The sequence below is a fragment of the Anarrhichthys ocellatus genome, unplaced genomic scaffold (assembly GCF_004355925.1).
Source record: "Anarrhichthys ocellatus isolate YVR2014 unplaced genomic scaffold, GSC_Weel_1.0 scaffold4, whole genome shotgun sequence".
NCBI classification, from domain to species: domain Eukaryota; kingdom Metazoa; phylum Chordata; class Actinopteri; order Perciformes; family Anarhichadidae; genus Anarrhichthys; species Anarrhichthys ocellatus.
In genome coordinates this window covers 4,734,688-4,762,588 of record NW_022280034.1, presented here as the reverse complement: position 1 = coordinate 4,762,588, position 27,901 = coordinate 4,734,688, and the positions used below count along the sequence as shown (strand labels likewise).

At 43.3% G+C, this 27,901-nt stretch overlaps 2 protein-coding genes across 8 annotated transcripts; one reads left to right on the top strand and one right to left on the bottom strand.

The window, feature by feature from the left end:
- Nucleotides 1–6: 6 nt before the first annotated feature.
- On the top strand, nt 7–12,908 carry pgs1 (phosphatidylglycerophosphate synthase 1). Of its 2 annotated transcripts, XM_031843360.1 has the most exons (10): nt 7–717; nt 3,244–3,321; nt 5,708–5,807; nt 5,881–6,070; nt 6,597–6,775; nt 7,472–7,647; nt 8,333–8,624; nt 9,682–9,830; nt 9,924–10,055; nt 12,441–12,908. In XM_031843360.1, exons 1-9 carry the CDS (start codon nt 631–633, stop codon nt 10,041–10,043), a joined length of 1,371 nt encoding a protein of 456 aa, XP_031699220.1. In that variant the 5' UTR covers nt 7–630; the 3' UTR covers nt 10,044–10,055; nt 12,441–12,908. The 2 variants fall into 2 exon arrangements, with proteins under 2 accessions (XP_031699220.1, XP_031699222.1); XM_031843362.1 differs by lacking the exons at nt 7–717; nt 3,244–3,321 and adding an exon at nt 3,330–5,408.
- Nucleotides 12,909–13,897: 989 nt separating this feature from the next.
- Nucleotides 13,898–26,676, bottom strand: cyth1b (cytohesin 1b). 6 transcript variants are annotated; one of them, XM_031843363.1, is made up of 12 exons: nt 26,447–26,676; nt 20,761–20,843; nt 18,548–18,612; nt 17,915–17,981; nt 17,602–17,720; nt 17,233–17,426; nt 16,969–17,117; nt 16,350–16,462; nt 15,519–15,597; nt 15,355–15,426; nt 14,771–14,925; nt 13,898–14,688 (listed from the first exon to the last, which is right to left on the bottom strand). In XM_031843363.1, the coding sequence occupies exons 1-12, from the start codon at nt 26,532–26,534 to the stop codon at nt 14,610–14,612; spliced, it is 1,263 nt and encodes a 420-aa protein (XP_031699223.1). In that variant the 5' UTR covers nt 26,535–26,676; the 3' UTR covers nt 13,898–14,609. The 6 variants fall into 6 exon arrangements, with proteins under 6 accessions (XP_031699223.1, XP_031699225.1, XP_031699224.1 ...); XM_031843365.1 differs by lacking the exon at nt 26,447–26,676 and adding an exon at nt 24,395–24,616; XM_031843364.1 differs by lacking the exon at nt 26,447–26,676 and adding an exon at nt 21,113–24,138.
- Nucleotides 26,677–27,901: the final 1,225 nt, after the last annotated feature.

Here is a 27,901-nt window from a genome sequence, read left to right as displayed (position 1 = left end):
ATTGTCAGACCAGATGGTGAGATTGTAAGGCGGAGACAAAGGGGATGTGGTGTTGGGGTGAATTATGGGACACTGAAGAAGGAAATCCAGACACACTGTTCAATCAGCACAAAAAAGAAGACGATACCCAGAAAACTATTGTTTTCTTGTGATAAATGACACAACTGACCTGTTTCGTCGGACATCGTCTCCTCACGCAAACGTCTCATTTTCCACTGACGAGGTCTGCTGTTTCTCTGTGTTTTATTTTGGACGTTTTTCAATCAACCCACACTTTCAGCTGGATTTCCATTCAGAATTTAAAAGGGCATAAACTTGACAGATACTACCTATGGCTGAACTCAAAACCAGCATTTTGATACTCTTAATGATTACAGTACATCCATCATGAAATGGTACGTGGAAAGCAATCAAAGTTCATATATAACCTTGTAAACGACACAACAACATCCCAGGAAGTGCCGTCTGTGGAGGAAGGTTGTGTGACAAACGTTTGTTTCCTGCAGGTCCTCGGTGCTGCTGCTGGCCCCCCTGCTGGCTGAAGACGACCCGGCCCCCCGACATGTCTCCAGGCCCGCCGGGTCAGCCGGAGCTCAGGGCACAGACGGCCTCTGCGGACACTTCCAATGGATGGCAGAGCACGTACCCGCCTTCCGCGTGCCGGGCACCCACATCCACATCCTCACCTCACCCGACCAGTTCTACCAGACTATGAAGGTCGGTGTCGCTGCGTAAATAAACGTTTTGCTGTAAAGGAATGATTAGAACTCAGAAAATGACGGCCGACACCTGCAGATATTGATTTTGAAGATATGTTCCGTGTCGTCATGTATCGTGAAGCAACGCACGAGGCCTGAGAAAGTGCCTGAGGTGTTCGAGGAAGCATTTCTTTGAGTTGGTAGAGAAGCCAGTTTTTTACCAGTTAAAACATTCATAAAAGTGTGCCAGCGTGCACATTTCACCTAATTTATGAAGAGAGAGAAGCAAATGTACATTTAGAATTAAAACCCTCCGGAGTTACAAACATCGTTATTTTTTATTTCCTTACGTGGTCCCACACCTGCTGTGTGTCACCACATTGGAATCCTTTTATGTTTCCTTTTAACTTTAGCCTTTATCCTATTCAGCCGCTCCGGGAACAAAGAAACGGGAATCTACCCTCACACACGGACATTGTTTACCTGTTGTATTGCATACAAGAAATGTGCTCTTGATGCTAATTATGGAAGAATGTCTCACCCAATTGTTGTGATCTTTTTTGAGAGGGAGAGGGGGGGAGGGGGGGAGGGAGGGAGGGAGGGAGGGGTAGGTTAAAATACAACATGTTGCACCTTTAGTGCTCCTGTGAGTCACGATGTGTTTACGGTTGGGATTCTCGAAAACATAAAGTCATCGTTCTCTGAAAACCACGCCCACAATATGAAACAATGGGCAGAAAAAAAAAAAGCATGACAATAATTATTTTAGCAACTGTTGACTAGCTAACGTTAGCTAGCTATTATAAAATACCTCCGTCCACACGAGAACGCAAAAACGGCTCCAAACAGTCGACGATGCGTCAAATACCAGAGAAGAAGATTCAGAGCATGCTCCATGAGCTGAACGTCCTTTGGCAGTTTTAACAAACAGTAAACGACAGTGAAGGAACAGCAAGTTATTTATTTATTTTTACAAAGTTGATATTTGATGCTGTGGTGAAGAGGAAGTGGATTTGCTACTTAGCGTCACGTTATAAGGCGATGAAAGCCCAAGAAAATCGATTGGGAGTCTTCTTATGGAAGATATTCAGACATCTCGGCGGCCTTTTTAGGAAAAGTACCCTGCCAAGGAAGACTCCTGAGAACGTGGGGAAAGGGGCGAATTGGGAAAATGACGTCATCGTTTTCCCAAACGCCCCAGATAAAAGTTAAGCCCAGTTTCTGAAAATCTACATTTCAGGAGACGTTTTTAAAAATATCTGTTTTAGTGAACAAAAAGGCGAAATATCCGTTTAAAAAATATCTGTGTAGACGGGATCTAAAACTGACATTTGGACAAACTGCTTGTTGCGTAACGTTCGAGATGCTGAGAGTCAGGATCTTGGCTTCAGTTTTTAGTTCTTTACTCTGTTGGTAGTGAATCCCTCCACACAGCAGCTTGACGGCATTTTTCTGTCACTTTCTTTCTTTCTCTCTCTCACACACACACGCTCACACACACACACACACACGCTCACACACACATATTTCCTTCTGTTTGTTGTTACAGTATGTCATGACACTTTTGTTTGCAGAGCCATCAGGTAAAAAGAACACATTAATGGAAAACATGACAATTTAATCCCTTAAAGGTCCAGTTCACCCAAATTACAAAAGATGATACCTTTTCACGAACCCTTTTGTGTTATCAAGCTGAGATTTCTTCCTTAACTTCAGTACAATGGAGGGGACTGGAATTTCATTTGTGGTGATCAATGGGGCGTCTTTTTAGAAACTAAATCTGATTTGTGGGAAATTAATCAGCAAAGGGTTTGATGGTTCATTTAGAGTTCAAGTCAATTTCAACAGAAAATACAAAACATTACAGCGTTCCAGCTCTTTAATTATGAGAGTTTGCTGCTATTTTCTTGTTCTTATATCCGTGAAAGCTGAATGTGTTTTAGTTTTGGTGACTTTTGGTGGGAAAAAAAAACAAGAAATCTAGAGACATTGCTTTGGGCTTTTAAATATGGCGACGTGTTTCTTTCCCTACATTCTATCATTTTATAGAAGAAACAAATAATCAAGAAAATAATCAACTTAATAAATGTTTGTTGCACAAACAAAGTCCTGGTTTCTCTTGATAATTCACAGACCTGCACGTTAACAATCAGAACTACCTTCTGTTGAAGTTATCCCAATAAGTGCATCATCCAGAGGAACCGGGACGTTATTTTTGTTCTGTTGAATCTTCAGTCCTCTGCTTACCTCAGACTTCCATTTGCCCGTCCTGCATACAACCACAGAAGCAGAACTGCCAAAAATATGTCATTTATTATTTTTATTTGCTGATTGATGACTCTGGTGAAATCTGGTTCGACAGCGTTCACATGTGACCAACAGTAAATGTACCTATTATTATTATTATTTCTTGGTGTCGGGTATTTGTGACCAGATTCCTGACACACACGCACACCCACACACACACACACACACACACACACACACACACACACACACACGGATCCATCGTTGTGTTTGTTTGTCTCTTTGTTTTTCCCTTCAGGCGCGGATCAAAACAGCGAAGAGGCGAGTGGTGATGGCCTCGTTGTATCTAGGAACGGGTCAGCTGGAGCAGGAGCTGGTGAGAAAAGTGCTGTTTTTGTTGTTTTTTTTGTGTGTCAGAGCAGTTTTTTGTTTTTGTTTTAATGTCTTTTAGTTTTGGGGCAGGTGAGAACACTGGCATCCAAACACAAGCGTGTGCCAAATAAGTGGTTGGAGATGCCAGAAAATGTGAGTCAGAGTCGCTTCCAGGAGAACCGCAGCTTTCTGCTACAAGGAATGACCCCAAAATGCACGGGTTTATGGTATAAGGAGACCAGTGTCGGCATGTGATATCCTGCTGTTTTTCATGCTTGGAAGGCCTAGCATAACAACATTAAACCAGAACAAACCACAGTCTGGACTCGCATTCAGCTGTTTTTCATTTGTTGTTGTTTTTTTAACTGGTTTCGAGCAGCGGAGAGGGTGAATCACAGAACACAGACAAGTCAGACATGTTAAATTACAGTTAAAAGCATCTGAATCAACTCTGTCACCTCACAGGATGATGGATTACTAGAAACGTTGAGTCAAGGAACAGTGAGTCCGTGTTATTTGGCGAGCTCAGGTTTGCTTGTAATAGGACACAATGACCTGAACTCAAAATACGAGCGTGGTCTGCGGTTAAAAACCGAAGAATCTCCATCCTGGGCTCGGCACAAAAGCTTTTCGACCGATGCCGACTCTCGCACCTGTGCGGCGTGTTGACTTAAGCGCAGGTGCAGGCAGCGAGAATAATCTACAGTTCCAAAGAAAAGCATGTTCAGCACTCCGTATGCAAAGTGGAGAGCACTGCTACTGCTTATGTGAGAGACAGGTTGTTGTAAAGCCTCCTTGTGGAGTCTGAGGAGTTTCTATTGTAGAGAATAGAAATATATTTAAAACAAAACTTCGCCATTATAAAATAAATCCTACAAAGGATGTGTCTCAATGTGGAAAGGTGGTTGATGGTTTAAATCTGGGGTGTCAAACTCAAGTTTCAGAGGAGCCACTGACCATTTAGTTCTCTCCTAGAGGGCTGTTTGAGTACTCGGTAGTTAAACAATCATGTATATAACTATATATTTTCACTCTGCTGCTTGAGATCGTATTCCCGGAGAACGTTGGCTTTTTCCTTTACAGATGAAACGTGATGCAGTCCCATCAAACTCCATTTAAATAATAATTAAATGTCCACCTTTCCTCTATCTGTCCTCCGGGTCAATGTTTCCTGTCTGCAGTGAATCACATTGCTGTTGGCTGATAACTAAAATGTTTACGCTCAAGTTTGTTTAAATGTGAAACAAACATTTTCCCTCTGGAATTGTATGTGGTGAGAGTTTGAGCAGATTGGACATTGCATAGTAACTTAAATGCTGCTCCTTACAGCTCCAACTCGTAAACACATTTCTCTCCAGAGCCGAGCTGGAAGTGTCGGTGGTGCACACGTCCCCCAAAGAGCTCTCTACTGGAAAGAAGAGACGTTTTACCGGCATGCAAACAGGCACTCTGGAGCGACGTGTAAGGAATGCGTTTGGGCACCAGATGCACAATTAAGCTGAAGTAAAGAACAACAAGACTCTGCTCGCTACCAGTGGTGCCCTCTGAAGAGCAGCCGTTTTCTCTTCGTGCACAGAGGAGTTAGTCATGCTTTTCCCACGCTCGGTTAACAGATAACACGCTGCCGGTGTTTGATAAATGCTGTGTGCTGCCAATTTGCAATATTTAATAATGCGCTCCTGTGTCCTTCAGCTTTCTCTTCGATTCACAAGTAAACGTGCAGGAGGACAAAGTGTGAACGACAGAGGGACGCTGAGGACAGAGTGGTTTACAGACTGAAGCCAGCTCTTATATCAGTCCAGTGCATCTTATCTTAAGTTAAAAAAACACCCAACTCCAAGACTGTCAAAGCACAGGAGTAACTACAAATGGCACCTGCTGACAACAGAAAGGATACAAACCTCAGTTTGTGATTTGCAGAACAATGACTTGGATTGAGAAGTGAAAACCTGACTATATGAAAACAGGAAACAGTGTTTGTTACTGTGTTACAAGTAAAATGTCCTTGAGAGAAGTTTTCTGCTGCAGTGAAACGAGCTGAGCAGCTTGACGCTGAAGCCCAATTCCCCAAATTCAGAGGAAATGAAACAGGTATGGCTGCGTCTAATGCCGGTGGTTATTATAATATCATATTTTCCTGATGAATCGTTGAGTTTACAAAATGACAGATAATTGGGAAAATGTTACGACGTCCAAAACTCAAAAGATATTCAATTTACAATCGTATGAAACAAAGAGAAGCAGTAAATCCTCACGTTTAAGAAGCTGCAGATGATAAATATTTGGAATTTTTGCACGATAACGATTAACTGATGGCCCATCACTCGCTCGAGGTCTCTGGTTCTGCTGCATGTGTTGATGTTTTGTCCTCTGCTGTCTTTGTCTTTAAGGTGGACTGCATGGAAGAAGCTCTACGACGCTCGCAGGAGAACGGCGACGCTCCCGATCTGAAAGTCTCCATACTGCTGGACTACACTCGCGGCTCACGAGGTCGTTTCCATTTTCCATTTTGAGATCTCTTGTTGTCTCATCGTCCTGATGTTCGGCCGTGTTTTACGTGCAGGACAGACCAACTCGAGGACCATGCTGCTGCCGCTGTTGCAGCGTTTCGTCTCTCAGATGAGGGTGTCTCTGTACCACACTCCGGACCTGAGGGGGCTGCTGCGGCTGCTGGTCCCCCAGCGCTTCAACGAGACCATCGGAGTCCAGCACATCAAAGTCTACCTGTTCGACGACAGCTTCATCATCAGCGGGTACGTCGGTTCCCGGATGTCCGCGCTTGTGTCAGTATGAGTTTGTTTGTTCGAGTTTCTGGCCCCCCGCTGCTCGCACTCACCGGAACCGTGGGGAAAGTAAACAGAATACTTTGTGTCTCTGATAATAGAGAGTAGAACAGTAAAAGATTTGACCAAATCTTTTCCAATCTGTTTTTGTAAAAATACTTTACTTTCACACTTTTTCGTCCTGTTGGGAATGTTTCCCTGAGATACAGAGTGTCCTCATCCAGGAACCTTTTCTCTTGTAAGAGTGAAACTTTCCAACAAATTAAAGCAGAGCGTAAATCCCACTTAAGATCAGCTCGTCTATGAGTCACACACTCTGATGATTCGCAGTTCGTGTTTCGTGGCTCCTCTTCGTCTGTGTCGGCGTTAAATTCTCGGATGATTCAGCCTGTGCATATTGTTTTTGCATTGAAGACATTGGGAGATGCTTTGTCGTCACGAAATTCCTCAGTGGCAAGAACACGGTCTCACTCTCTCTCTCTCTGTCATTGTTCAGGGCCAACCTGAGCGACTCGTACTTCACCAACAGACAGGACCGCTACGTGCTGCTGGACAACTGCAGCGAGGTCGCCGACTTCTTCTCCGACCTGGTGGAAGCCATGGGAGACGTTTCCTTGCAGCTGCAGCCTGACGACTCGGTCACCATGCTGGAGGGCATGGTGCACCCGTACAATGGTAGACACCAAACATGTGTGCGTGTGTGTGTACACGGATGCATGTTTACCCTCCAACGTGTTTTGACACAGTTTGACACTTCATGCTCGGTTATGGTGGCAGCGGCCCAGTTTTTCTGCAGGAGGAGCCGATGGATTTCACTAATGGAGCTTGAAAGCTTAGACAGGCGACTAGATGATGGTCTGTGTGTGTGTGTGAGAAAGATGATGAGAGCTCTTGCGGTTGGCTAGTCATGCAGCCGGATGTGAAAATGTCAGGATTTTCTCTACACACACACACACACACTGGTGCTGTGTGTCCGTAACAGGAGCGCAGACTGCCAGGATGTTAGTTTGTGGGATGATGAATGACATGTCTGTAGGACTGGACCACCGTGGTAACGAACACCAGGAATAGAGTTGTGATGTCACAGTGTTGCTGGAAGACGACATGGAGTGGGAATTTTTTTTTAAACTGATATGCAATTTTCATGGCAATTTGCCGGCCAATCGGAGACGAGCATGTTCCAGAGTAACGGCTCTTTAGCCGAGGTCGTACTTTCCTCCCCATCAACATCCTCCTCTCTGCTTCATGCTCGTAAATGGCCGTAAATTCTCTCAAACGCACTCGCGGCCCCCGATCACTGTGACCCAGAGATCAGTCTGACCCGCCTCCCGCTTGTGCGCGCTCATGTTTTTGTGTCTCCGCGTCAACCAGGCAACAGGCAGGACTTCTCGGCGGCGGCGAGGAAACGGATCATGGAGGTGGTGAACACGGCCCACGTGAGGCAGCAGCTGCTCAACGGGTCGGAGGGGGAGGAGGGGGACACCTGGGTGTTCCCTCTGGTCCAGATGAAGCCTCTGGGGATCCAGGTGGACGAGCAGGTCACACAGGTGAGGCTCCACACCTGACATCGTGACATTTCAACCCCAACATATACACAAAAAAAGATGTTGAAAACTAATATAAACACTTTGGCCCTGCTGTTAAATGATTCATGTTTTTATTTGTTAGTGTCTTCAGTGCTTGGAAGTCGACCTTTTGCTCATTGACCTTAGTCACGAGTCATAAATGTAATTAGACGGAGGTTCTTTATTGTTATTATGGGATGTTTGACCTTGGGATTAATACAATAATACATGACTAATAGATAACCATGTTAGTGATAAACCATGAATACATATTTTAACATTTATTCTGGGTTTATTAGTCACATATTCTGGGAATGAACACAATAAAGTGATGATTCAATGCAACAGCTCATTCTGTGGTTACATGAATCAACAATGTTTCATGTAACAAGTTTCACAAAGGGAGGACTTGTTGCAACAAGTTGGATTTATGTCAAAGCATTGTTCATCTCTTGTCGCTTTTGTTTAACGAGTGGTGATGTGACTCTTCTACAGGTTTATTTCTAGTAGTGCATGTAGAAGACTCGTTAATGAGCCTTATGTAAACCGCAGTAATAAAACACTCCTAACCAGCACTTTAATAGCTTCTAAACAGGTTTTATTTTTTCACAGTTACAGGAAATAGGAACTCGTCTTTCTTCACTTTCCGTTTGTCATTAAACTCCAGCGCCTGCTGACAGACGCCGGTCCGGACTCCACTGTGTTCCTGACGTCGGGTTACTTCAACCTGACGCGGGCGTACATGCGGCTGGTGCTCGGGGCCGGGGCCCGCTACCGCATCCTCACCGCCTCCCCCGAGGTCAACGGCTTCTTCGGAGCCAAGGGCATCGCCGGAGCGATTCCGGCGGCTTACACCCACATCGCCAGCCAGTTTTACAGCCAGGTGTGCCGGCTGGGCCAGCAGGAGAGAGTTCAGCTGCACGAGTACCACAGATCACAGTGGACCTTCCACGCCAAAGGTGAGATCAAACAACAGCAGCACTCGCACACCTGTCTGTTTCCCACTACGGCCGCAGCCAACGACCACATTCTTCTGTTCTGTTCGTCCCAGAATCCACGGTGACGACTTCAAATTGCTTGTTTAATTTGACCAACAGCACAAAACAGAAAGATATTTAATTTACAATTATATATAAAACAGAGAAAAGCACACAAACCTCTCTAGATCGTCTTGATTTACTAGTTCCGTCGTACATTTAAAGCTGCGTTTTGCCCTCACCAACCAGAAGTGATGTTTAGTCTCACAGAAGCTGCAGGCGTGGTTGCTGTTGACATTAGTTTAAGTTTTTCAAGACAATCTGAGGCGGTTTAGAGTGTAGGAGTTACATTTCAGGGACGATGCGAGCGCGGCTGTGTTGTGAGTGAAAGTGGAAACATTGCAGGTAAAGTGTTAAGTCCGTCTGATGAAAGACGCTGTGGAGCTGTTACGTCGGTGCTTTCATGGGGGATTAGTCTCGTCTCTCAAACCTTTGATGAATTACAGGAGCATAAGCTCCGCACAACAACTGCTCCTCGCCCACAATGTTCCTTAAAATAATAAAAGATGTCTTCCTACTTGCCCCGTCTTCTTCTTCTTCTTTTGGGTGATATAATGGTTGGCGTCCATAATTGTTGCGTTACTGCCATCAGCTGGACTGTCCCTTTCCCCGTCTGTTCCTGCATTGCCATGGCGTGTGTGTGAAACGTCACTAGCAGTGCCAGTAATTTACCGGCAACTGTGCATAAAAGAGGCTTAAGCCAGGACTCTGCATCCAGACTAGTGTAGTTCGGCTTGGTGGAAATAATAAAACGCATTACTCTGCTGTTCTTCTTGTGGTCGCAGCAGTATGTAGCGTGAGAGAAGATGGCTTGTACAGTCATTTTGTCCCAGCCCCGGGACAAGGATGTACACTCACTCTCTCTCATACTTTGAGGTTTTGGACAGACGCTGGGGATTTCTTCATGTGCTTCTTCTTAGTTGTGGTCTGGGCGTTACAGAAATCCCTCCTCACTCCTCTTTCCCCCTCCTTTCTACAGGTCTGTGGTATTACCTCCAGGGGCAGGATCGGCCTTGCCTCACTCTAATTGGCTCCCCTAATTTCGGTTACCGCTCGGTTCACCGTGACCTGGAGGCCCAGATAGCCATCGTTACGGAGAACGAGGAGCTGCAGAGCCGGCTGCAGGAGGTGAGTTAACCGCAGCCAGAAAGCACGATGGATGACTGTGTGACTCTGAGCTGATTACACACCTGTGTGTGTGTTGAACTGTGTGGCTCTCAGGAACAGGAGATCCTGTACCAGCGGTCCAGCGAGGTGTCCGGCTCTACGTTTGAGCGGCCGGACCGCCACGTCAAGCTGTGGGTGAAGCTGGTCACTCCCCTCATCAAGAACTTCTTCTAAGACGCCCACAAGGTGATCACACTCTCACTTAATTCAGATCAGTTTTTAAAGCTGCATTAATTAACGATTTTATATCAACGACCCACAGGGAATCATCACCAGACCCTGCAGCTCCTTGAAACGTTCAACGGGTCTTTCAGCTCTCTGTTTCTTCTTTACAGCCACAACTTCACTGTTGTGGTTCGGTCTCACCGCTCACGTCAACCTTGTTTCCACACGCAGCTGTTTTCAGTGGAAAAAGATGTAAAACTCACTGTACACCACCTGCAGACACACACAGTTCGCATCTAGCCTGTGAACATACTGGAGTATTTTAAGTTAATCCCCCCCTCCCCCACCAAGTTGCCAAAAACATAATTATAGCACCTTTAAACAAACCTCAAGATCAGCCAAACATTAAAAACAGAAAGTACAACTTGACTGATCACCTGAAGTGATTACACACCGACTTACTGCTCCAACAGCACATTAACAACATTTCACATGTAGTGGAGTATACAGTAGCTGAAAATAGAAATACTCAAGTATAATTTTGAGGTACTTGCACTTTTACAAGTACAGTGCTTGTGTTAATGTGGTCCGCACACACACACACACACACACACAGTCTGTGGCTTCTGAGAAATGCCTGCAGTCATTGTGGCGAGTCCCAAATCGCAGGTCCCGTCCTCATCTTCCCAGCAGCCCAAATCACCAAAGGTGGAGCGGGGACAGCGAGTCGGCTGATTCGCTCCCGTCAAGAAGTGAGTCAGCGCCGTGTTATGGCAAAGATCTGACGGTGTGCGGTCTGTGTTACTCTGAGTCCTGTCAGGACTTGGCATGGGGAAGTCTGAGGGTTCTTCGACCCTGACACTGAGTCAACATTTAAAAGGGTTGAGATGTTAAAACTGCAGGGAGACGGTGAAAGATATGAACAGGGAAGATACGTTATTTAATTTCATAAACTCAAGAGGAAACCTGTCGAGATCACAGCAGAAGATTGAGGATATTTTTTGTTGGTTTCTGAGAACAGGAAGTGTCACATGCTGGACTATTACAGTAAATGGGTGGTGTCCTAACTCTACCTGGATAAAGACAAGGGAGGGAGGGAGGGAGGGAGGGAGGGAGGGAGGGAAGGAAGGAACGAACGACAAATGCTCGAGTGATCTGCTGCCAGAAAGAAACGATCATAACAGATCATCTTTCAGAACACCTCCTCGCACAAGCAGGCCTATTGTTGTAAAGATGTTGGGAGGACGTGGAAGTGGATAATGCAAACTCACTGGCCTGCGAGCGTCCTCGTGACCCTCTGGCTAAAAAAATCTTGTTGAACTGCAAAAACATTTTTCGACAGAAAAAGGTTATTTTAGGGTCAAATGATACAAAGACGGTGAGTTTCAAACACAAACGGCTGCGACATTTGATCACAAATGTTACCGAAGAAACAACTCATCACGTAGAAGCACAGGGATTCTCTTTTAAAGCTTAATTTAATTTCTGAATATTCTTCATTTTCATCCTACAGGGCACCAGAGTATATCTACTTATTTCAAAGTTTTGTACGGTGGCCCTGAGGTCAACTTATTGCAAATTAAGGTGCACATCTTTCACCAATTTGACAACACATGCACAGCATTTAGACAACTATTACTAGTCTGTAATGTAAATCCAGTTCACGGACAAACTATTTGACACAGCACCTTAGCGGCATGTTTGTTACTTTTATTTACTTAGTAGGTGAAATATAGATACAAATGTTTTATAAGAAGTAAGAATTGCAACCACCGCTCCTGTTCAGGCTTTTAAATTAGAAAGGAAATAATTGAACAAACATGTTTTATTTTGTCTGATAATTTCATTAATTCCTATATTTTTGGATCACTCTTTTGGAGACATTTATGAAAAACATAAAATAACCAGTGACTGTCTGAATGTTGTCTTTTAGGTTTGAAGAGCAGACGGTTTACTCGTCTGTGTTATCGGTGTTTACTGCTTATCTCATTTTGTATTCCTGACAAAGGAAAAAACAAAACGCCCTCCAACAATAGCTTTGTCGGTTAACAGGATTAAAAAAAACACGCGGTGCTTATCGGCAGCACAGGCGGTCTATTGTTAGAAACTCCAAACAGGTTGGAGTCTCTCCAGAAACGTTGAGCAGTCTCTTCTGAGGGGCCAGTAAGGTTCAGATGCAGCTGATGTTGAACCCTCGTCCGGATGGAGCTGCCCGCCCTCTAGTGGTGAAGCTGTTTCCCACTGTGCTCTCACACATTGAACTAACCGGATAAGCAGTGATATAGTTACGGTGTTGTGACTGATAAAAAGTCAAGAGTATAATACGAAGACATAAATAGTCATAATATAGGTAACAAATATAAAGTTGTAAAACTTGAAGTGTTTCTCCATTTGTGTTTTGAGCAGGAGGTCTTTGGTTTTCTTCGGTGTTGGAGGTCGGAGGTCGGTCTGCTTCTGCGGACGGGATACTTCACCACCGGCATGCTGGGAGTCTCCAGCCTCTCCTCCGCTTTAACCCTCCGTGTGTCCAGGAAGTGATTTCCTCTCTCACACACACACACGATGTTTGTTTAGCTCTGGTTTACCTGTTCAACTGTCCGTTTTAACACCCGATGTCATTTCACTTGAGTTATTTTGTTTTGCTACATGCATTTCAATAACTATTACTTCTACTTCTACTGCACAGACATCCAAGTACATGCTGCCTGTATTCGATAGTAATAGAAGCTGTTGTGAAGAATCTCAGTCCGTTGAGGAGCCTTAATACGTTTATCAGAGTTTACAGCAGCAATCGGAGCTAACCTGTACAGTCTGTTATTATCTTTGTATATTAAAGGATGTGGAGAGTTTTTACGACGACGTCAAATGTGTGAACCTTTGGTGCAGTGGCTGATTTTTTTACCCTCAATCGTTGTTGCAATATATGAAGACAAGGCTTTATTTTAAAAGGTTAAAAGGAGAGCGCAACCATTGATAAAAGTTCCACTAAACCCAGCAGATGTCTGGTGAACGTAGTGGAGCATTTAGCAGGAGTTGGAGACCAAAACAGAGCTCAAAGAGTTAATATTGGACATTCATCAGGTGTCCAGAAACAACCCCATCAATAACTGCTGGACGTATATAGAAAGTTCGCCTTAACGGTGATATGTCGCCGTTTGTTTCCGCTGTGACCAAAAGCTCAGTTATTGCAGGTTTAAGCAATACTTAAAAGTAGGCGAGTAACTGAAACAGATATTAACATGTTTTTAGAAAAGTTAAATATTTGGTTTACAAATCTGATTTTGAACTATTTCAAAAAAACAAAAAAAGACCCTGCATCTTGAAATGTTCAAATATTTAAAGACTAAGGAAGCAATCGCTTAAAGGACAATAAGTTTGTCTTTTGAGTGACACCTCTGATCTCAGGAATGTTTACACTGAAATGATTTATGGGTTGCAACACGTCTGCTTGTTAAATACATCCACGTTCCTCTGATGTCGTAGAGGGTCAAATATTTGCCAGGAATCTGCCGGCGCTGCCTTTGACGACGACGTGATCCCTACATGTGAGGTGATCAGATAAGCAAAGCGGGAAGTAACTGCATCTTATGATTGTTGAGCTGCTGTCGCTGCACAGTCACACTAGATGAGCACTTTTATATCTGATTACAAGTCTTTATAGAAACTCGCCGCATCTTCCAAATGTTGCACAAGCATCCAGATTTGATTTTAAAAACAGGTATGAGTGAAAAGGAAAGAAGTCAATATGACTAACAGTGTTAAATCTAACGTACTTAATGAAACGAAGCAAATCATTTTATTACTTAATTACAGTAACAAAGTATTTTCCGGTCCTGGTTTGGAATAAAAGTCAGAGTTAAATGTTGGTTTGCAAACGTTTAATGAGACAGAACTCAAAACAATAAATTACAAGAAATCTGGATAAATAAATATTTAGGCATCGCCTTCATTTTCATTAACCGCGCTTTGACGAGACCAACAGCAGTAAGAAAGCAGGCTTAGAAAAGAGCTTTTTTTTTTTTTTTTTTTTTTTTTTTAATCAAACCATAAAGTCCAGCGTTCAGTGTTTTCTGAATCACATGAATGTACGACGTGATTCATTCATCAGCTGTTCCCATCCTCCTCCTGTTGTAACGCGTCTTTCAAAAAGGTGTAGAAAGGTTTTTTTATCAAACATCAGCAGCCGTCTTTCTCTCACCTAGTGTTGGAGTTAATTCTGACTGGAAATGTCTCCTGTAGAGACTCTTTGTACCACAGCAGAGCAAACGGTCGGAATGACGTGGCTCTGAGGGGAATCAGACACAGCAGATTGTAGGAGGAGTGGGAGTGCTAACCAGAGGGAAGTAGAGTGTTCAAAAAGGTCTCTAGGTGGGAAAGTACACTTTAAACAAAAAGGGCAAAACCTGCAGAGAACGAGCCGTCGGTACTGAAGGTGCGTCGGTTCAAAATGTGACAAAGGAAGAGCTTCTTTAAGAGCCGAATCCTCTGTCAGGTCCAAGCGTCACTGAAGAATCGGGTCCACTTCCACTCGGCTGCATTCAGTCGAAACCTTTCCCCGATGAATCCTCAGCGGCTCTACAGACCCTTCAGAGACGAGACCTTCTTCTTCCGAGCAGCCAGCATCTCGTAGAACGGGTCTTTGCTGATGGCGGCTCTGCAGGTGGAGGAAGGAGGATGGTTAGATAAGGAGACTTCACACCGATCACCTGTAGGAGAGGGTTTAAAAAGTGGCTCACTTGATGCTGTTGATCCACTCGTCCTTCTCCTCGGCGGTCGGGGCGGAGATTCTGTAAAAAGTGTGATTTCCCTCGACGACGCGTCCGTCTGCCTCCGTCTTGCAGGCTTTGATCACCTGATCTCTGTGGTCCGAGATGAAGAGCTCGAAGCAGTTCTGTGAGGGAAGCACAACCAGCAAGAAGCGCCAGGAGATTTACAGGAAACAAATTATTAAAATATTTAAACAATTCTTGGTGAAATGCTGCTTGGTTAACACTGGACATGTTTTAAAGAGGGAAACAAAGAATTAAAGAACTAATGGATATCCAACCACAATAGGTGCAAGATACATAGAGTGTATCGGCATTTAATAGGGGATAGAGGCGACATATTAAAGACAACAATTTACTGCTTAATTTGAACTTTGTTTATATTTACACTACTTTTTGCATCTAGTCAGCAGCTTTTTTGCATCTTTGCATACAGTTTTATATTTATCAAGATCTGCCATTTCCATCCCTCTTTTCTCACGTGATAAGAAAAATAAATTGTACAATTACATCCCAGAATGTGTCAGAAAGAGAAGAGAGAATAAAGAGTTCACCGGTTTCTTGGAGTCATCGACTTCTCTGATATTCAGATTTTCCAGTGGAATAATTCCTCTGGGTTCTTTGTCCTTGAAAACAGCAGAGACACACAATACGTCTAAGTACTGACTTGAGGCAACATGCATTATTTATCGGATACCTCTGCTCTGTTATTACTTACAGTGGTGTATTCAAAGTAGTAGAGGCAGTTATCTGTGAGAATGAACCAGCGTCTCTTCCAGGTCTTCACTCGTCCACCTGAGGAGAGACTACGGGTGAGCTACGACTTCAGTAAGGACACAAGACTTAAGTGGTCGGAGCACAAAGACGGACGTCATTTGACGACTCTGAAGCACAAATCAGCAGGTTACATACAGAGGCTGCTGAGCGCAGAGATGGAAGCAGAGGTTAAAACGTGGGTCAGGTGCCAGCAGATAGAAAGAGATGTGAAACTACTTCTGAACAGCATACAAGCTGATCAAGTTGTGATGTGAGGGCGAAAGCACAGACAGCCAGTGGGGGGTAGTTCAGAAGCAAAGCAGTGCATTAAAGCTCAGAGTTTAGGGGTACATACCTCCTGGAGTCACAACCCATGAAACACAAACAAACAAGAACAACGTCAACAAAAGAATTGAACAAAACTTCCAACACCAGTCTGTCCTCCTCATGTTGAAGGTGCTGTTACAAACATAGTCCACTAGAGGGCCTTCCAGCTCACAGTGACTAACACACCGGGACCAATGCTGGAGGAGTTAAATGAAATGAACAAAACCACAAATGCAACACTTGTTTTTGCTCCCATTCTGTTAACGAATGTTAATTCTCTCAAATTCTGGTCACGAATCTAGCTAAATCTGTGCGAGTACAGTATTTAAAAAAAAACAAAAAAAAACAAAAAAACTATTTATGAGCATAGATAAAATCTTCAATCTTTAAATTCACCTCCTGAAACAATCAAAGCATTGCCTTTATATTTCTGTTCAGTGACTTTCACACCACTTGGATGCACGCACCGAGTTTCAGCAGCCATCCCTCTCTGTCGGGGTTGAAGAAGGTGTGTGTGAGGTCGTTCCCGTCGTCCTCGGGGATCTTAAAGGGTTCGTTCTTGATGCTGTCGTGCAGGTTCTACACAGACGGGAGACAAAGTACATTTACTCAAGTACTTGTTCTTTCCTTGAGTATTTTTCATTTTATGTGCTACTTTGTACATCTACTCCACTACATTTCAGGGCCAGATATTGTACTTTTCATTCCACTTCATGTATTTTTTACAGCTTTACTTACTTTGCAATTTCAGATTATGAATACTAAATATAATCAGTTACTAATGATGATGTTTTGATGTGTTAAGTCTCTCAGCAGTAACTGCCTTCACACTTTCAGTACATTAAGTTTATTTTAATGCTGATACTTTGGTGTTATTTAAATACAGCTCTTAAATAAAGATACAGCTACTTTTTCATGCGACATTTGTCATGTTAAATAGTTTTTTTAGACATTTCATTTACCAGAACTAGACTTAAAATCAACTGGAATCACAGTGTGACATGAACAATTCCTCAAAGCAAATCAAACCGCTGTGTTTCTGTCGTAGTACTTTTGTGTGTGTAACGACAATAAGCGTATCTCACTCTGAGTAGCTCCTCCGGGAGGTCTCCCCCGTCGTTGATGCCTCTGTTCATCGCGGTGAACCTCTGAACGGAGGGTTTGTCCTTCACGTTGGGGTTGTGTAGACTGGTGTTCAACATGATCACAGCGAACGACAACACGTAACAGGTATCTGTAGAAGAAGACAGAGTGTGTGTGTTTTAATAATTGTATGATTCTCAGTACTATTAGCTGATTTCAATCATTTAGATTTTTGACACGATAAACTCCCCCTCTTCTGAACACACCTGTGCTCTGAAACACTCCGGGGTTACAGCGACAGTACCGCAGGGCGAACGCCTCCATCATGCGGTCGATCTTCTGAGCCTCACCGGGCAGCCGGAAGCTCCACAGGAACTGCCTGAGAGCCTGAACCAGGTTCAGGTCCGAAAACTCGTGCAACACCAGGAAGGCGTGCAGAACCTCGATGTTGAAGTCATCTCTGCACGACACACACACACACACAAAGGAATGGGTCGTCTGGGTCCGTTATCATTAATCATCATTTTGAACATGTCACCTCTGGAAAAGCACGATGGCTCTGTCGCACTATGACGTATCAAAATGTCTGCTCTGAGAAATGACCAGTTGGAGAGAACGTCATTAGTATCGCTCACCTCTCCCCTAAGTAGTCACCGATAGCGGTCTTATTGAGCCCTTCGCCCTTGTAGAGAAACTGGGCGATGTCATCGCTGGTGTTTTTCAGCAGGGAGCTGTCAATCAAGAAGCGAATCCCCTGAAAGTCAGAAACAACGCTGAACTCTGAACATCATTCACTGAAATGACAAACACACCGGATATTAACTTCTTCAAAAGATCCCAATAACAAGTAAAAACAATCCCGACATTAACAGACAAGAAAATAATGGTTAGTTGGCAGCTCAACACTTATGTGTTACATGAAGAAGGAAGAGCCTTGTTTGTTCTCACCTTCTTGGGGTCCATGTTGAACTTCTTTCGGCCCATGGCCATCTGTTTGTTCCTCTGCATGCTTTTCCTGAAACCAATTAAAAAGAACAGAAACGTAGTTCATGGCTTTATCAGGAGAAACATTCAGTAGTTTCAGCTTCTCACGTGTGAGGCTTTGTTGCTTTTCTCTGTTTTTCTTCATAGCAAACAGAATATCTTTGTGCGAGGATGTTTATTCTCTACCTCGGGGGCACTTTTCCTAAAGCCCTCTTCAGCTGAAGAAGGGGAAGCTTCCAATACGGTTGAAAGCTCCCAGAATAGTCGGGTAAGTGGACCTTGCGTTTGGAATATTTACAACTGAATATATTTTGGTTCTGAACTGTTGGTCAGACAAAATAAGCAATTTGAAGACTTCACATTGGGCTCTGGGGAAAAGAGATTTTCCTATTTTCTAACATTTTATGGCGTTAAACTATCATTAGGCAAAGTATTCGACAGAATACTCAATAATGTAAACAGTCTCTAGTTGCAGCCCTAAAACAGTGGACTGTGTTATGAGTGTAAAGCAGATCTTTCTGTCTTTCCACTCAAACAAAGGCTGAGTGGACCACAGCTGCCCACGCACAAAGAGAGAATGGTTGAGAGATACTTTACCTCTCTTCAGTCAGACCCAGGCTTTCAATCTCATTGGTCACATCTGCTATCTCATCCTTCAGCCTCTGACAGCACAGAGAGAGAGAGAGAGAGAGAGAGAGAACACAACAATACATGTGATGTTTCACATTAACCTGTGGAGGTACTTTTCTTTTGTCTGTTCCGGCTACACATCCAGACACTTCTTACAGAAGAGATGACCCAGAAAGACTAAAAGTACAGATGTGATGCACTCTCTCACAGACCGCCCTCTGCAGAAAACCCTCTCTGGGATCTGTAGCACCTGTTCTGGGGTCAGAGTGTGTCCGTCTCCCAGCTCCTCCTCTCCCCTGTGTTGACCCAGATTCATCAGACGGCCTACCCACACACCCCCCCGGGCTGCTTGAGTGTCACACTGGTGGGGAGGCGGGAATATGCCGGATCAAAGACTTAGAGCTCAGAGGTTACGGGAGGAAAGCAACAGATGGAGAAACACTGAGCTCAGCAGAAAAGATCATGAATTGAGATAATTATAGAAAAAAGAGAAAAGCAGACGAGGCTCGGATTAGAGCTACAAGCATCTCCAACTCTCAATGTGTGTGTGTGTGCGTGTAGTGATGTAATGGGTGTGAAAACCAGGCGAACAAGGTAAATAAGTTCACTTGCCTGGATTCCTACATGTGCGTTTCTATGGTTACAGCATCCTCCGTCTCCATTACTGGAATATTTCACGGCTCATTACCCATCAGCCTCCCCCCCAGGGCAACACAAGGCGGGGCTTAGAGGAGAGAACGAGAGTCGACCTCGGTAATAAACTCCATCAATCTAGTCGCACAGTGTTGCTGCCCTGAGGCCGCGTGTGTTCGCCTGTGTGTGTGTGTGTGTGTGTGACTTTTAGATGCTCTCCTTGCTGACTGTAGACCAGTGATGAGGTTTTCATAGAATTTTACCGAATGAATCCTGTTCTAAATCCTTTATTGAATCTTTTTGTTTGGTAGGGAATGAAGACATCTGGTATTTAAAAATATAACAGATGTTTATCTTATATCTTTATGTCCCTCAGTGTGCAGCTGCATAAGTAAAAACACAGAGATAAAATACTAATTATACTCTGAATTAACTGTGCTAGTGCTGACATGATCAGTAAACCAATTGATTAGATGAAACTTAGTCAGCAAGAATTTAAATAAAAACGTTATCTGTAAGTCGTGTATCAAGCAAACACGCATCATATTTTCTTGGTTATTAATTACTTATTAAAATAGTTCACGTTTGATTTTCCTGTATTGTCAAACTGTCTCAGCTGTAATGAAAATATATCGACAGATATTTATGATGATTCAATCCAACACTTGGAGAAGGAGACTTGGACAAAGGAGACTTGGACAAAGGGTCACATGCTTATGAGATGCTGGCTGGGTGAAAGGTCATCAACTTTCAGCTAACTACAATTAGCTAATTCCCCCCTAATCTGGCAAAACACATTTGCCAGATAAAGAGCTGATACAGACAATCCCGCTAATTTATTTAAGGGTTAATGGGGACTGAGGCAGCGGGTCAAACTGTCCCTCCAGGCAGAGAAAGAGAGAGCTGGAGGACACATACACATGTACACGTGGTCCACCCCTCTCGTACACATGCACACCACACAAAGAGGATCATCTGTCTTGAATGCGTACAGTAACGCTCTAGTGGTCCTACGCCTATACAACCCCCTCCACCCACACCCACACCCACACACACACACACACACAAGAAAGGACTACCTGAACAATGCGACAGTCAGACAAAGAAATACAAATTGAAAAGCAAACAATGCACTGTGTGATTTAGCACTTCTCTGAAATAATCAAAATGGTTAAAGGATAGATTTACAACTTTTCAAGTACGTCTTAGTATTGAAACTTTTAACTGAGGTCGATACGAGGCTTCAGACAAATCAGGTGGATATCTTCCAAAATGGGTGTTTTTGGAACAAAATTCCCTGTTCCTGTCCTTTAAAGAACTGTTAAAGAGAAAGAGATCAACAGTCCAGACAGCCGCAGGGTTTCACAGACGGGACAAAAACAAACTCCCCTTTCACGGCCGCCCTGTTGAGAAAGCATTTAGTCCAAGCGGTGCTAACTGAGGACAGAAAACAGAAACACGGCCACGAAGCTGGAACTCCAGATGAAGGTTGAACACACTGAATAAATAAATGAAAGGTGTAAAGGGAGTGGAGAGTGTGTTATTACTTGTATGTCCTGCAGCAGCTCTTGTTTTCTGCAGCGGATGCTTTCCACCTCCTGTCTCTCCTCTGGACTGAGGTCATCGGGCACTGAGGAGAGACAGACAGACAGCACTCAAATACAACCATCATATACACACACACACACACACACACACACACACACACACACACACACACACGAGGCTAGATGTACTGTGTACACACAAACACACACACCAGAATTTAGCCTGGTTCAGGCTGTTTAGCAAACATATACTAAACAGAAGAAACGTGGTTTGAAAAGGCTAAATTAGACTTGACATCTTACTGTACTTGTTAAGCTCAAATTTCCATGCCGCCTCATATTTAATACACACCCTTAACTGTGCATGAACAAGTGTGTACTCTGATAGAGCAGAAGTTCCTGAGCATGAGATCTGCAGAGGAACGATAAGGTGAACGTGGCTCTGTTAGTCACCGACTTGTGGCTTTTCTGAAGAAGAAAAAAGGAAAGAGGAAGATTACATTCCAGCAGTAAAAGAGGGAATGCAGCACGTGGAGTTATTGGGCTGATCGGCGTATTGCATGTTTCACACATCACACCTCTGCCCTGTCAACTTTAACTGCTGTTCTAAATTATACGGAGTAACAAGGAGGCACAGAGGACATGTCGAGTTATTGGCCTTCAATGTCTAACCATTAAAAACTGCAAGGAACTTTAACATGTTTTTACAACTTCACAAACAGAAGTCTGTTTAACGATAGGGACATTTGAGGCACTTAATTACAGCATTTGGCACTTTAAGATGCACGTTGGACAAAAGAAATCCTGACTCAAGGTCAACTTATTAGGTTTCGACAGAGCTTTCAACCACATGTCACAGTCTTCTTCAGCAGATGGAGTAGACAGCGTATTCTTGTGCTGGGCATCAATAAAGGCTTATCTTATCTCATTTCTTGATTAATCAATTAATAATCATTTGGTCTATAAAATGTAATAAAATAGGCCAAGTTGACAAAATGTTTGTTTTTCCACCGAAGAAAACCCAAACGTTTATCCAAGGTTTAACTGATAATATAAACTGTTGCAGATAAATATCAATCAACTAGTAAATTAATCGACTACAAGTTTCAGTTGTACAGTACAAATGTAGAAATGATTCATATCGTAAACCCTTCAAACTGTCAGGACAGACACCTCTCACTGTAAAGGCAAATTAAGTGGCATGACAGGCGCCACAGCCTCGGATAGTGATATTATTTACATACTGGACACAGACAGTGACGCACTCGCTCATCACGTACACATAACCCACAGCTCTTATTATAACCCGGAGGACGAGAATAACGCAGCATTGTGAGCGGAGAGAGGCAGTGAAACTGACATTCACACTCACTTCCTCTCTATGGCTTTTAATTTGGAGAGAGGAAATAAGACTAACGAAACTCTGCCGTGTCATTCATCCTCCTCGCAAACACAAACAAACACACGCACACACACACACACACACACACACACGTAAATAACAACATGTCTTCCACCAGCTGCTCTGCATAGTCTGGAGGTCAGCGAGTGTCCGTTTGTGTTGACTAGTAATGGGACACCTTGAAGTAGCAATGCTGCTGATGACCAGCTGCTGTGGACAACATATTCAGGACTAAAGCTCACTCTCTTTCCTTCTTCTTCCACTCTATTGTTTGTTAAGTTATGCAACACATCACATCCTCTGAAGACACAATGACGTGAAAAACAACTCAAGCCACACGTATGTTCTGTTTCTTGAGACTTTCTGAGGAAGACGTGACAACACACACACGCACACACAAACTCATTCAGATTTCTTGAAAGTAGCTCTGATGCAGAAGTCATGATGACGCGCTGAACACCTACACATTTGTGTCATAATCCTGAGGTTCATACCAGAGAAAGCGTCTATCTGCTGCTAAGTAGCTTCACCACAGGTCTCAATGGTCCCAGTAGAAAAAGATGCACTATTCCCAGTACAAAACAGCCTGTGGACACTGTACACAGCCTGCAGTCCAATCTGGTATTTTCAAAAATAATCCAGTCCTGCCCGAGCCCTCCAATGATCCCAATCCCAATCCTGTGGTCCTCTAGTCAAGCCTCCCTGCTTCCTAATCCTCAGGGCCTCATTCCAGCAGAGGGGAAAGGAGGAGAGCAGGCCGGCAGCTAAATGAAGATGAGGACAAGTGTGTGTGTGTGTCTGAGGGGAAAACCCTTGAACTCCCATCTCTCTCTCCCCCACCTCCCTCTGTCCATCTTGACTCCTCCCTTCTTCACTCAGTATCAAACAACAGGCTCCCCCACGTGGACACTGGTGTCCCAGAGAGAGAGAAGGTAGAGAGCCACAGAGGGTGCACACATCTGGACACCAGCAACAATCAAAATGCAAGAAATAACAAACCACTAAACAAGAGCTCTCTGTTCTGGTAGAATTAAATATGTCATTCTCTTCTGCTTATCACATGTGGTTGCTCATAGAAAACGTCACACAACACCAACAACAACAGCTCCCTCCTTTGTTGGTCTCATTATTTCATCCACAGGAGACTGCAGCTGACCCAGGACCCGAGGCAATGATCGGCCTCTTGCAGTTCACACGGCCAAAAATGTCCATTTCAATGTTCACAAGGCGATAATTGTGCGTTTCAACGTTCCCTGGCCCCCGAGGATAACAAGCTCAACAAAGTTCCCGTGGTTATGGTAAACTCCCCTGGTGACTGATTTTGCATTCACACAGCCGTAAGGCTCCAAAGTCCAGTAAGGATGCAGAAACAAATCCAAGCAGACAGGGAGAACAAACTGTGCCTTGAAAAAAAAACATCCTTGTAAGCAACAGTTATGAAAACTTGAGCTGGTCTCTCAGGGTGGTAAAGTATCTGTCAGGTGAGGAACAATCTAAATGGACTATCGGTATTATAATGCTTCAAAATAAGGTACCAGATACTTTGTTAAGTGGAAACCCGCGAAGAAAAGCTTCCTGTGCTGGTGGAAGTTCTGATATTTCCCCCTTGACGGCAGCTACCTTGCTGGAACAGTTTATGGTATGGGAAGTCCATTTTTAAAGCTTTTTCCATGTTAATTTAAATGACATTTGGTGATCTGTTTGGACAGGTTTCCCTCACCATAAAGCACATCTTGAAAGAGTGGCTCAAGTTACCAGAAGGAAACACTAGTGTAGCTGTGAGGAAACTGATTTATAATCAAAGTTATAGTCCTTTTTACAGTCTCTCCACAAACCTCCAGTGTCCATCACTTTGGTCACTAGTTGTGGGCAAAACGAGCAGAGAGGAGCCTGTAGCCCAGCCAACTGATTTCCACCCGATAAATGGGTGCATTGATTGTATTTATAGACACATGAACTATATAAACTGCTGCACAATAAGCACACCCCCCCCCCCCCCATGAGCTCTGGCCTCAATCTAGAGTAATAATAATGGATCCCTTGTGCCAGTTTATAAAGAGCATTAACAGTCAGATGAGGAAACTAAATGCCAAATCATATTAGTGTTAAACTAGCAGGTATATACACTTCAATTACACGTAGCGTTAGACGTTACATTAGCTAACGTTAGTTGGCTAAACTGGTTAGCTTGTAGGTTAGCTAGTTTAATTTAACTAAAGCAGGCCAACTCACCAACTCCGTCTTCCGACTTTAAAACCATATCTGTGATGTTGTTCGAAGCCGGTGTGAAGAACAGCGCTAAATATTACACTTTAAAGAAACTTTCTAGCTCTAAATGTGTCTGTATTTCCCCAGTTACCGTTAGACTGGCAGTTAATGACAACTGTGGAGAAACAGCCGGTGTTGGGGCAGGATGGCCTGGGCGGGGCTTCAACGGCAGCAGCCAATCAGAGAGCGGATAGACACAAACTGATATCTGTACACGTAGTTATCCATCCATCTGTCTGTCTGTCTATATAGCTGTCTATGTATCTATTTATCTGTCTATCTGTCTATTTGTCTGTCTGTCTGTTCCATTACGTGTGTAGAGAGAAAAGGAGAAATGCGTTTGCATGCTTGAATCTGTGTTTGTCTATCTGTATATGGGTGTAGCCGCATGCTCACAACAGCAGATTGAACGTATCGTTGCCTAAGGATAATTGTAAATGCTCCACTTTAATCCAGTTTCAGCACTCCACCCTGTTCTGTACAAAGTAGTGAAAGGAATTCATTAGAAGCAGGAAGAGGAAACACAACTCAACAAGTAACAAAGAAAACAACTTCCCACCTGCTGAAGAAGACAGACATATTTATATAAATGAGTGTGAAGAGGGAAGAATTTGATATCAGACGATCGGTGTGTGAGGGAAAGAGGAAGGGAGAGGAGAGGATGTAGGGAAGGATAGAGGAAAGGATTGCAGCTGTGCGCTTGAATCAGTGCTTTATTCAGAGTTTGGACACACCAAAATCAGGATATGCTGAGGACGGGTGGGGAAGAAGAACTGCTGCATTTTAGTCTTTTAAAGGGTCAGCTCACCCAAATACAACAGACATGGTTTTTTATTTTGGTATAAATAGTTGAACAGTTGACAGTGAGGTCTGTGGATTATCCAGAGTAACAGGGACGCTGTTCATGGAAAGAGAATTTGAGATGGAGACACAAATCTCTCACAAAATTTGGACGAAGTTAAACCCAAACTATCTGCAAGACGAGTGAGAAAATGATCCAACTCTTCAGTGATTATGAATGTAAATCATGTTTTAGGGGAAATCCATAAGATATGACACACTTGTTTATGTGTATGATTGTATGGGGGAAAGAAAAATGAATAAAAAAGACAAAATGAATGAAAGAATAAAAAGAGGAAAGTAGAGAAAGTAAGACAGATGCTAAAATACAAGTATACTAATAATACTAATAAAATAACATAGACACAAAGGAAGATATAATACAACTTGTTGAGTAAATCTGTTTCACAGTTGAAGGGTTTATGTGTGAACTCATCACAGTAGCAGAGGTCTTGAGATGTAACACAGAAATAATGAAGCAGAAAAAAATCACAATAAAAACAGAAGGGAAAGTCCAGCTAGAGCTCATAATAGATATACAACGTGTGGAAAGAACCTGTGTGATCACCGGGGCTGCTTTCATTGAGTAAGAATGGCTTCTGAATGAGCACATTGACACAGAGAGAAAGCACCTGCACAGAGGGAGACCAGTGGGCAGCGATGGAGATTATGTCACTCGAGCACCCACTGGAGAGCAGGATCCTGGACCAGAGGCTATGCGTCATGTTCTCAAATCAAGCCCACCATCACACACACACACAGTTTGTCTGACTCGTGTGTAGATGAACACAGAAATGTCAGAAACACAGCATGGCGCACACACACACCTACACACACACACACACACACACACACACACACACACACACACACATACAGAGTGCTCTGTGTCTTGATAACCTAACAGAAAATCACCAAGGCAACTGAACACTGATAGCACTTAGTGCCAGTCTTGCTCTGCATGTTTTGTTTGTTATTTCTAGGCTTTCAAGAGTCCCTCAAAAGCAACGTCTAACCAGAAAAGACGTGATAATAACAATAATGGCGAAATTATTTGTAAAGCACTTTAAAACTGAGAAAATGAAAGAAAATTATAAGTTTACTTATCAAGGCAGACAGTGCTCAGAGACAATAGGTAACATATTTCTATTTTTTAAGTGTATTAAAAACACTCACCTGCGGCTGCAGCAGGTGCCCCCGGTCGCACCGTAGGGCAGAGAAATGCCTGGAAGCTGGAGGCACAAAGCTCACTCACAGTCCCCATCACGACCCGGTGTGTATTCAGGAGTTTGGGACAAAACAGCGTTGGAGGCTAACGGTATCCCCTCAGCATCTCTGGGCTTCACTCCCCTCTTAAGTCGGCATCATACTTGACTAAAAGGCTCCGGCCTCAATCAGGCGTCTTTTAGCGTTTTCCCTCCCGACCGCCACCAGACTCTGACAGACTGTGAGAAAAAACACACTATCCTCTCTCTCTCTCTCTCTCTCTCTCTCTCTCTCTCTCTCTCTCTCTCTCTCTCTCTCTCTCTATCCTCCCTCCTCCCTCTTGCTCACACACTTGACCTCACTCCTGAATTCAGCCTCACACTCTCCACACTTCCACTACTACACACACACACACACACACAGTCGTCAGCTATAACACATGTTATAATAGCCTACATTCTTAACATAAAAAGGACACATACATACTGTGCGTATATAGACAACACACCTGCTGCGGTGTCCCTTTGAACAATTGTTAATGTATTCTTGGAAGTGGTGACAAATGTACACATGCACGCTATCCTGCTGTTTCACACCCACACACACACACACACTTCAGAGCTCAGACTAGTTTGGTCAGAGCTGAGCAAATACACATAGATGCATAAACCTTATGTTGCATTTTGGTGCTGGAATATATAACAGTTCCCTTTCTTTAAATTAGTAGCAATATTACAGTGTAAAAATACTCCTTTAACATATTATACATATATAAAACTCCCAAACAAATTACAACATGTTATTATGATCGCTGATACATTAACATGTAAGTAGCATTTTCATTTTTTACATTTTTTAACAGATTTTAATCTTTGAGAATGTTTTATTTTATAAACTGGTATAAAACAACCTATAAAGTATCTCGTATCGATTGCTGCCAAATTAATGTGGTGGTGTAAAAAGTAGATTATGTGCCTCTGAAATTTTACTCTATACACAATAAAGTAACACAATAAACGTAAAAGGGCTGCAAAGGTCTAAAGTTGCCATTATTGCAGTGGGAGAAATACTTTTACTAACTTTTTACTTGCGCTACATTTCCTATCGGCATCACTCCATTTATTTCTTCCACTCATTAAATCTATTTGAGTCTTTGATTATCTCATTTCTTCTCCTTTCTCTGTAGAACTGACCTCTTTCTGTTGACCTCGCACTCCTGGTAACCAGGAATATCTTCTCTGCTCAACTTTGATCATCTTGTGGCTTTAGAAGATTCAAGACTCAGTGTTTGTTAAGTTTTATTAACTTTATTATTAAGTTTATTTTATTAATTTATCTTTTATTTTACACACACACACACACACACACACACACACACATTGTAGGTGAGTGGAGGAAGTATGTAGTCCCAGTGTTATGGGATTA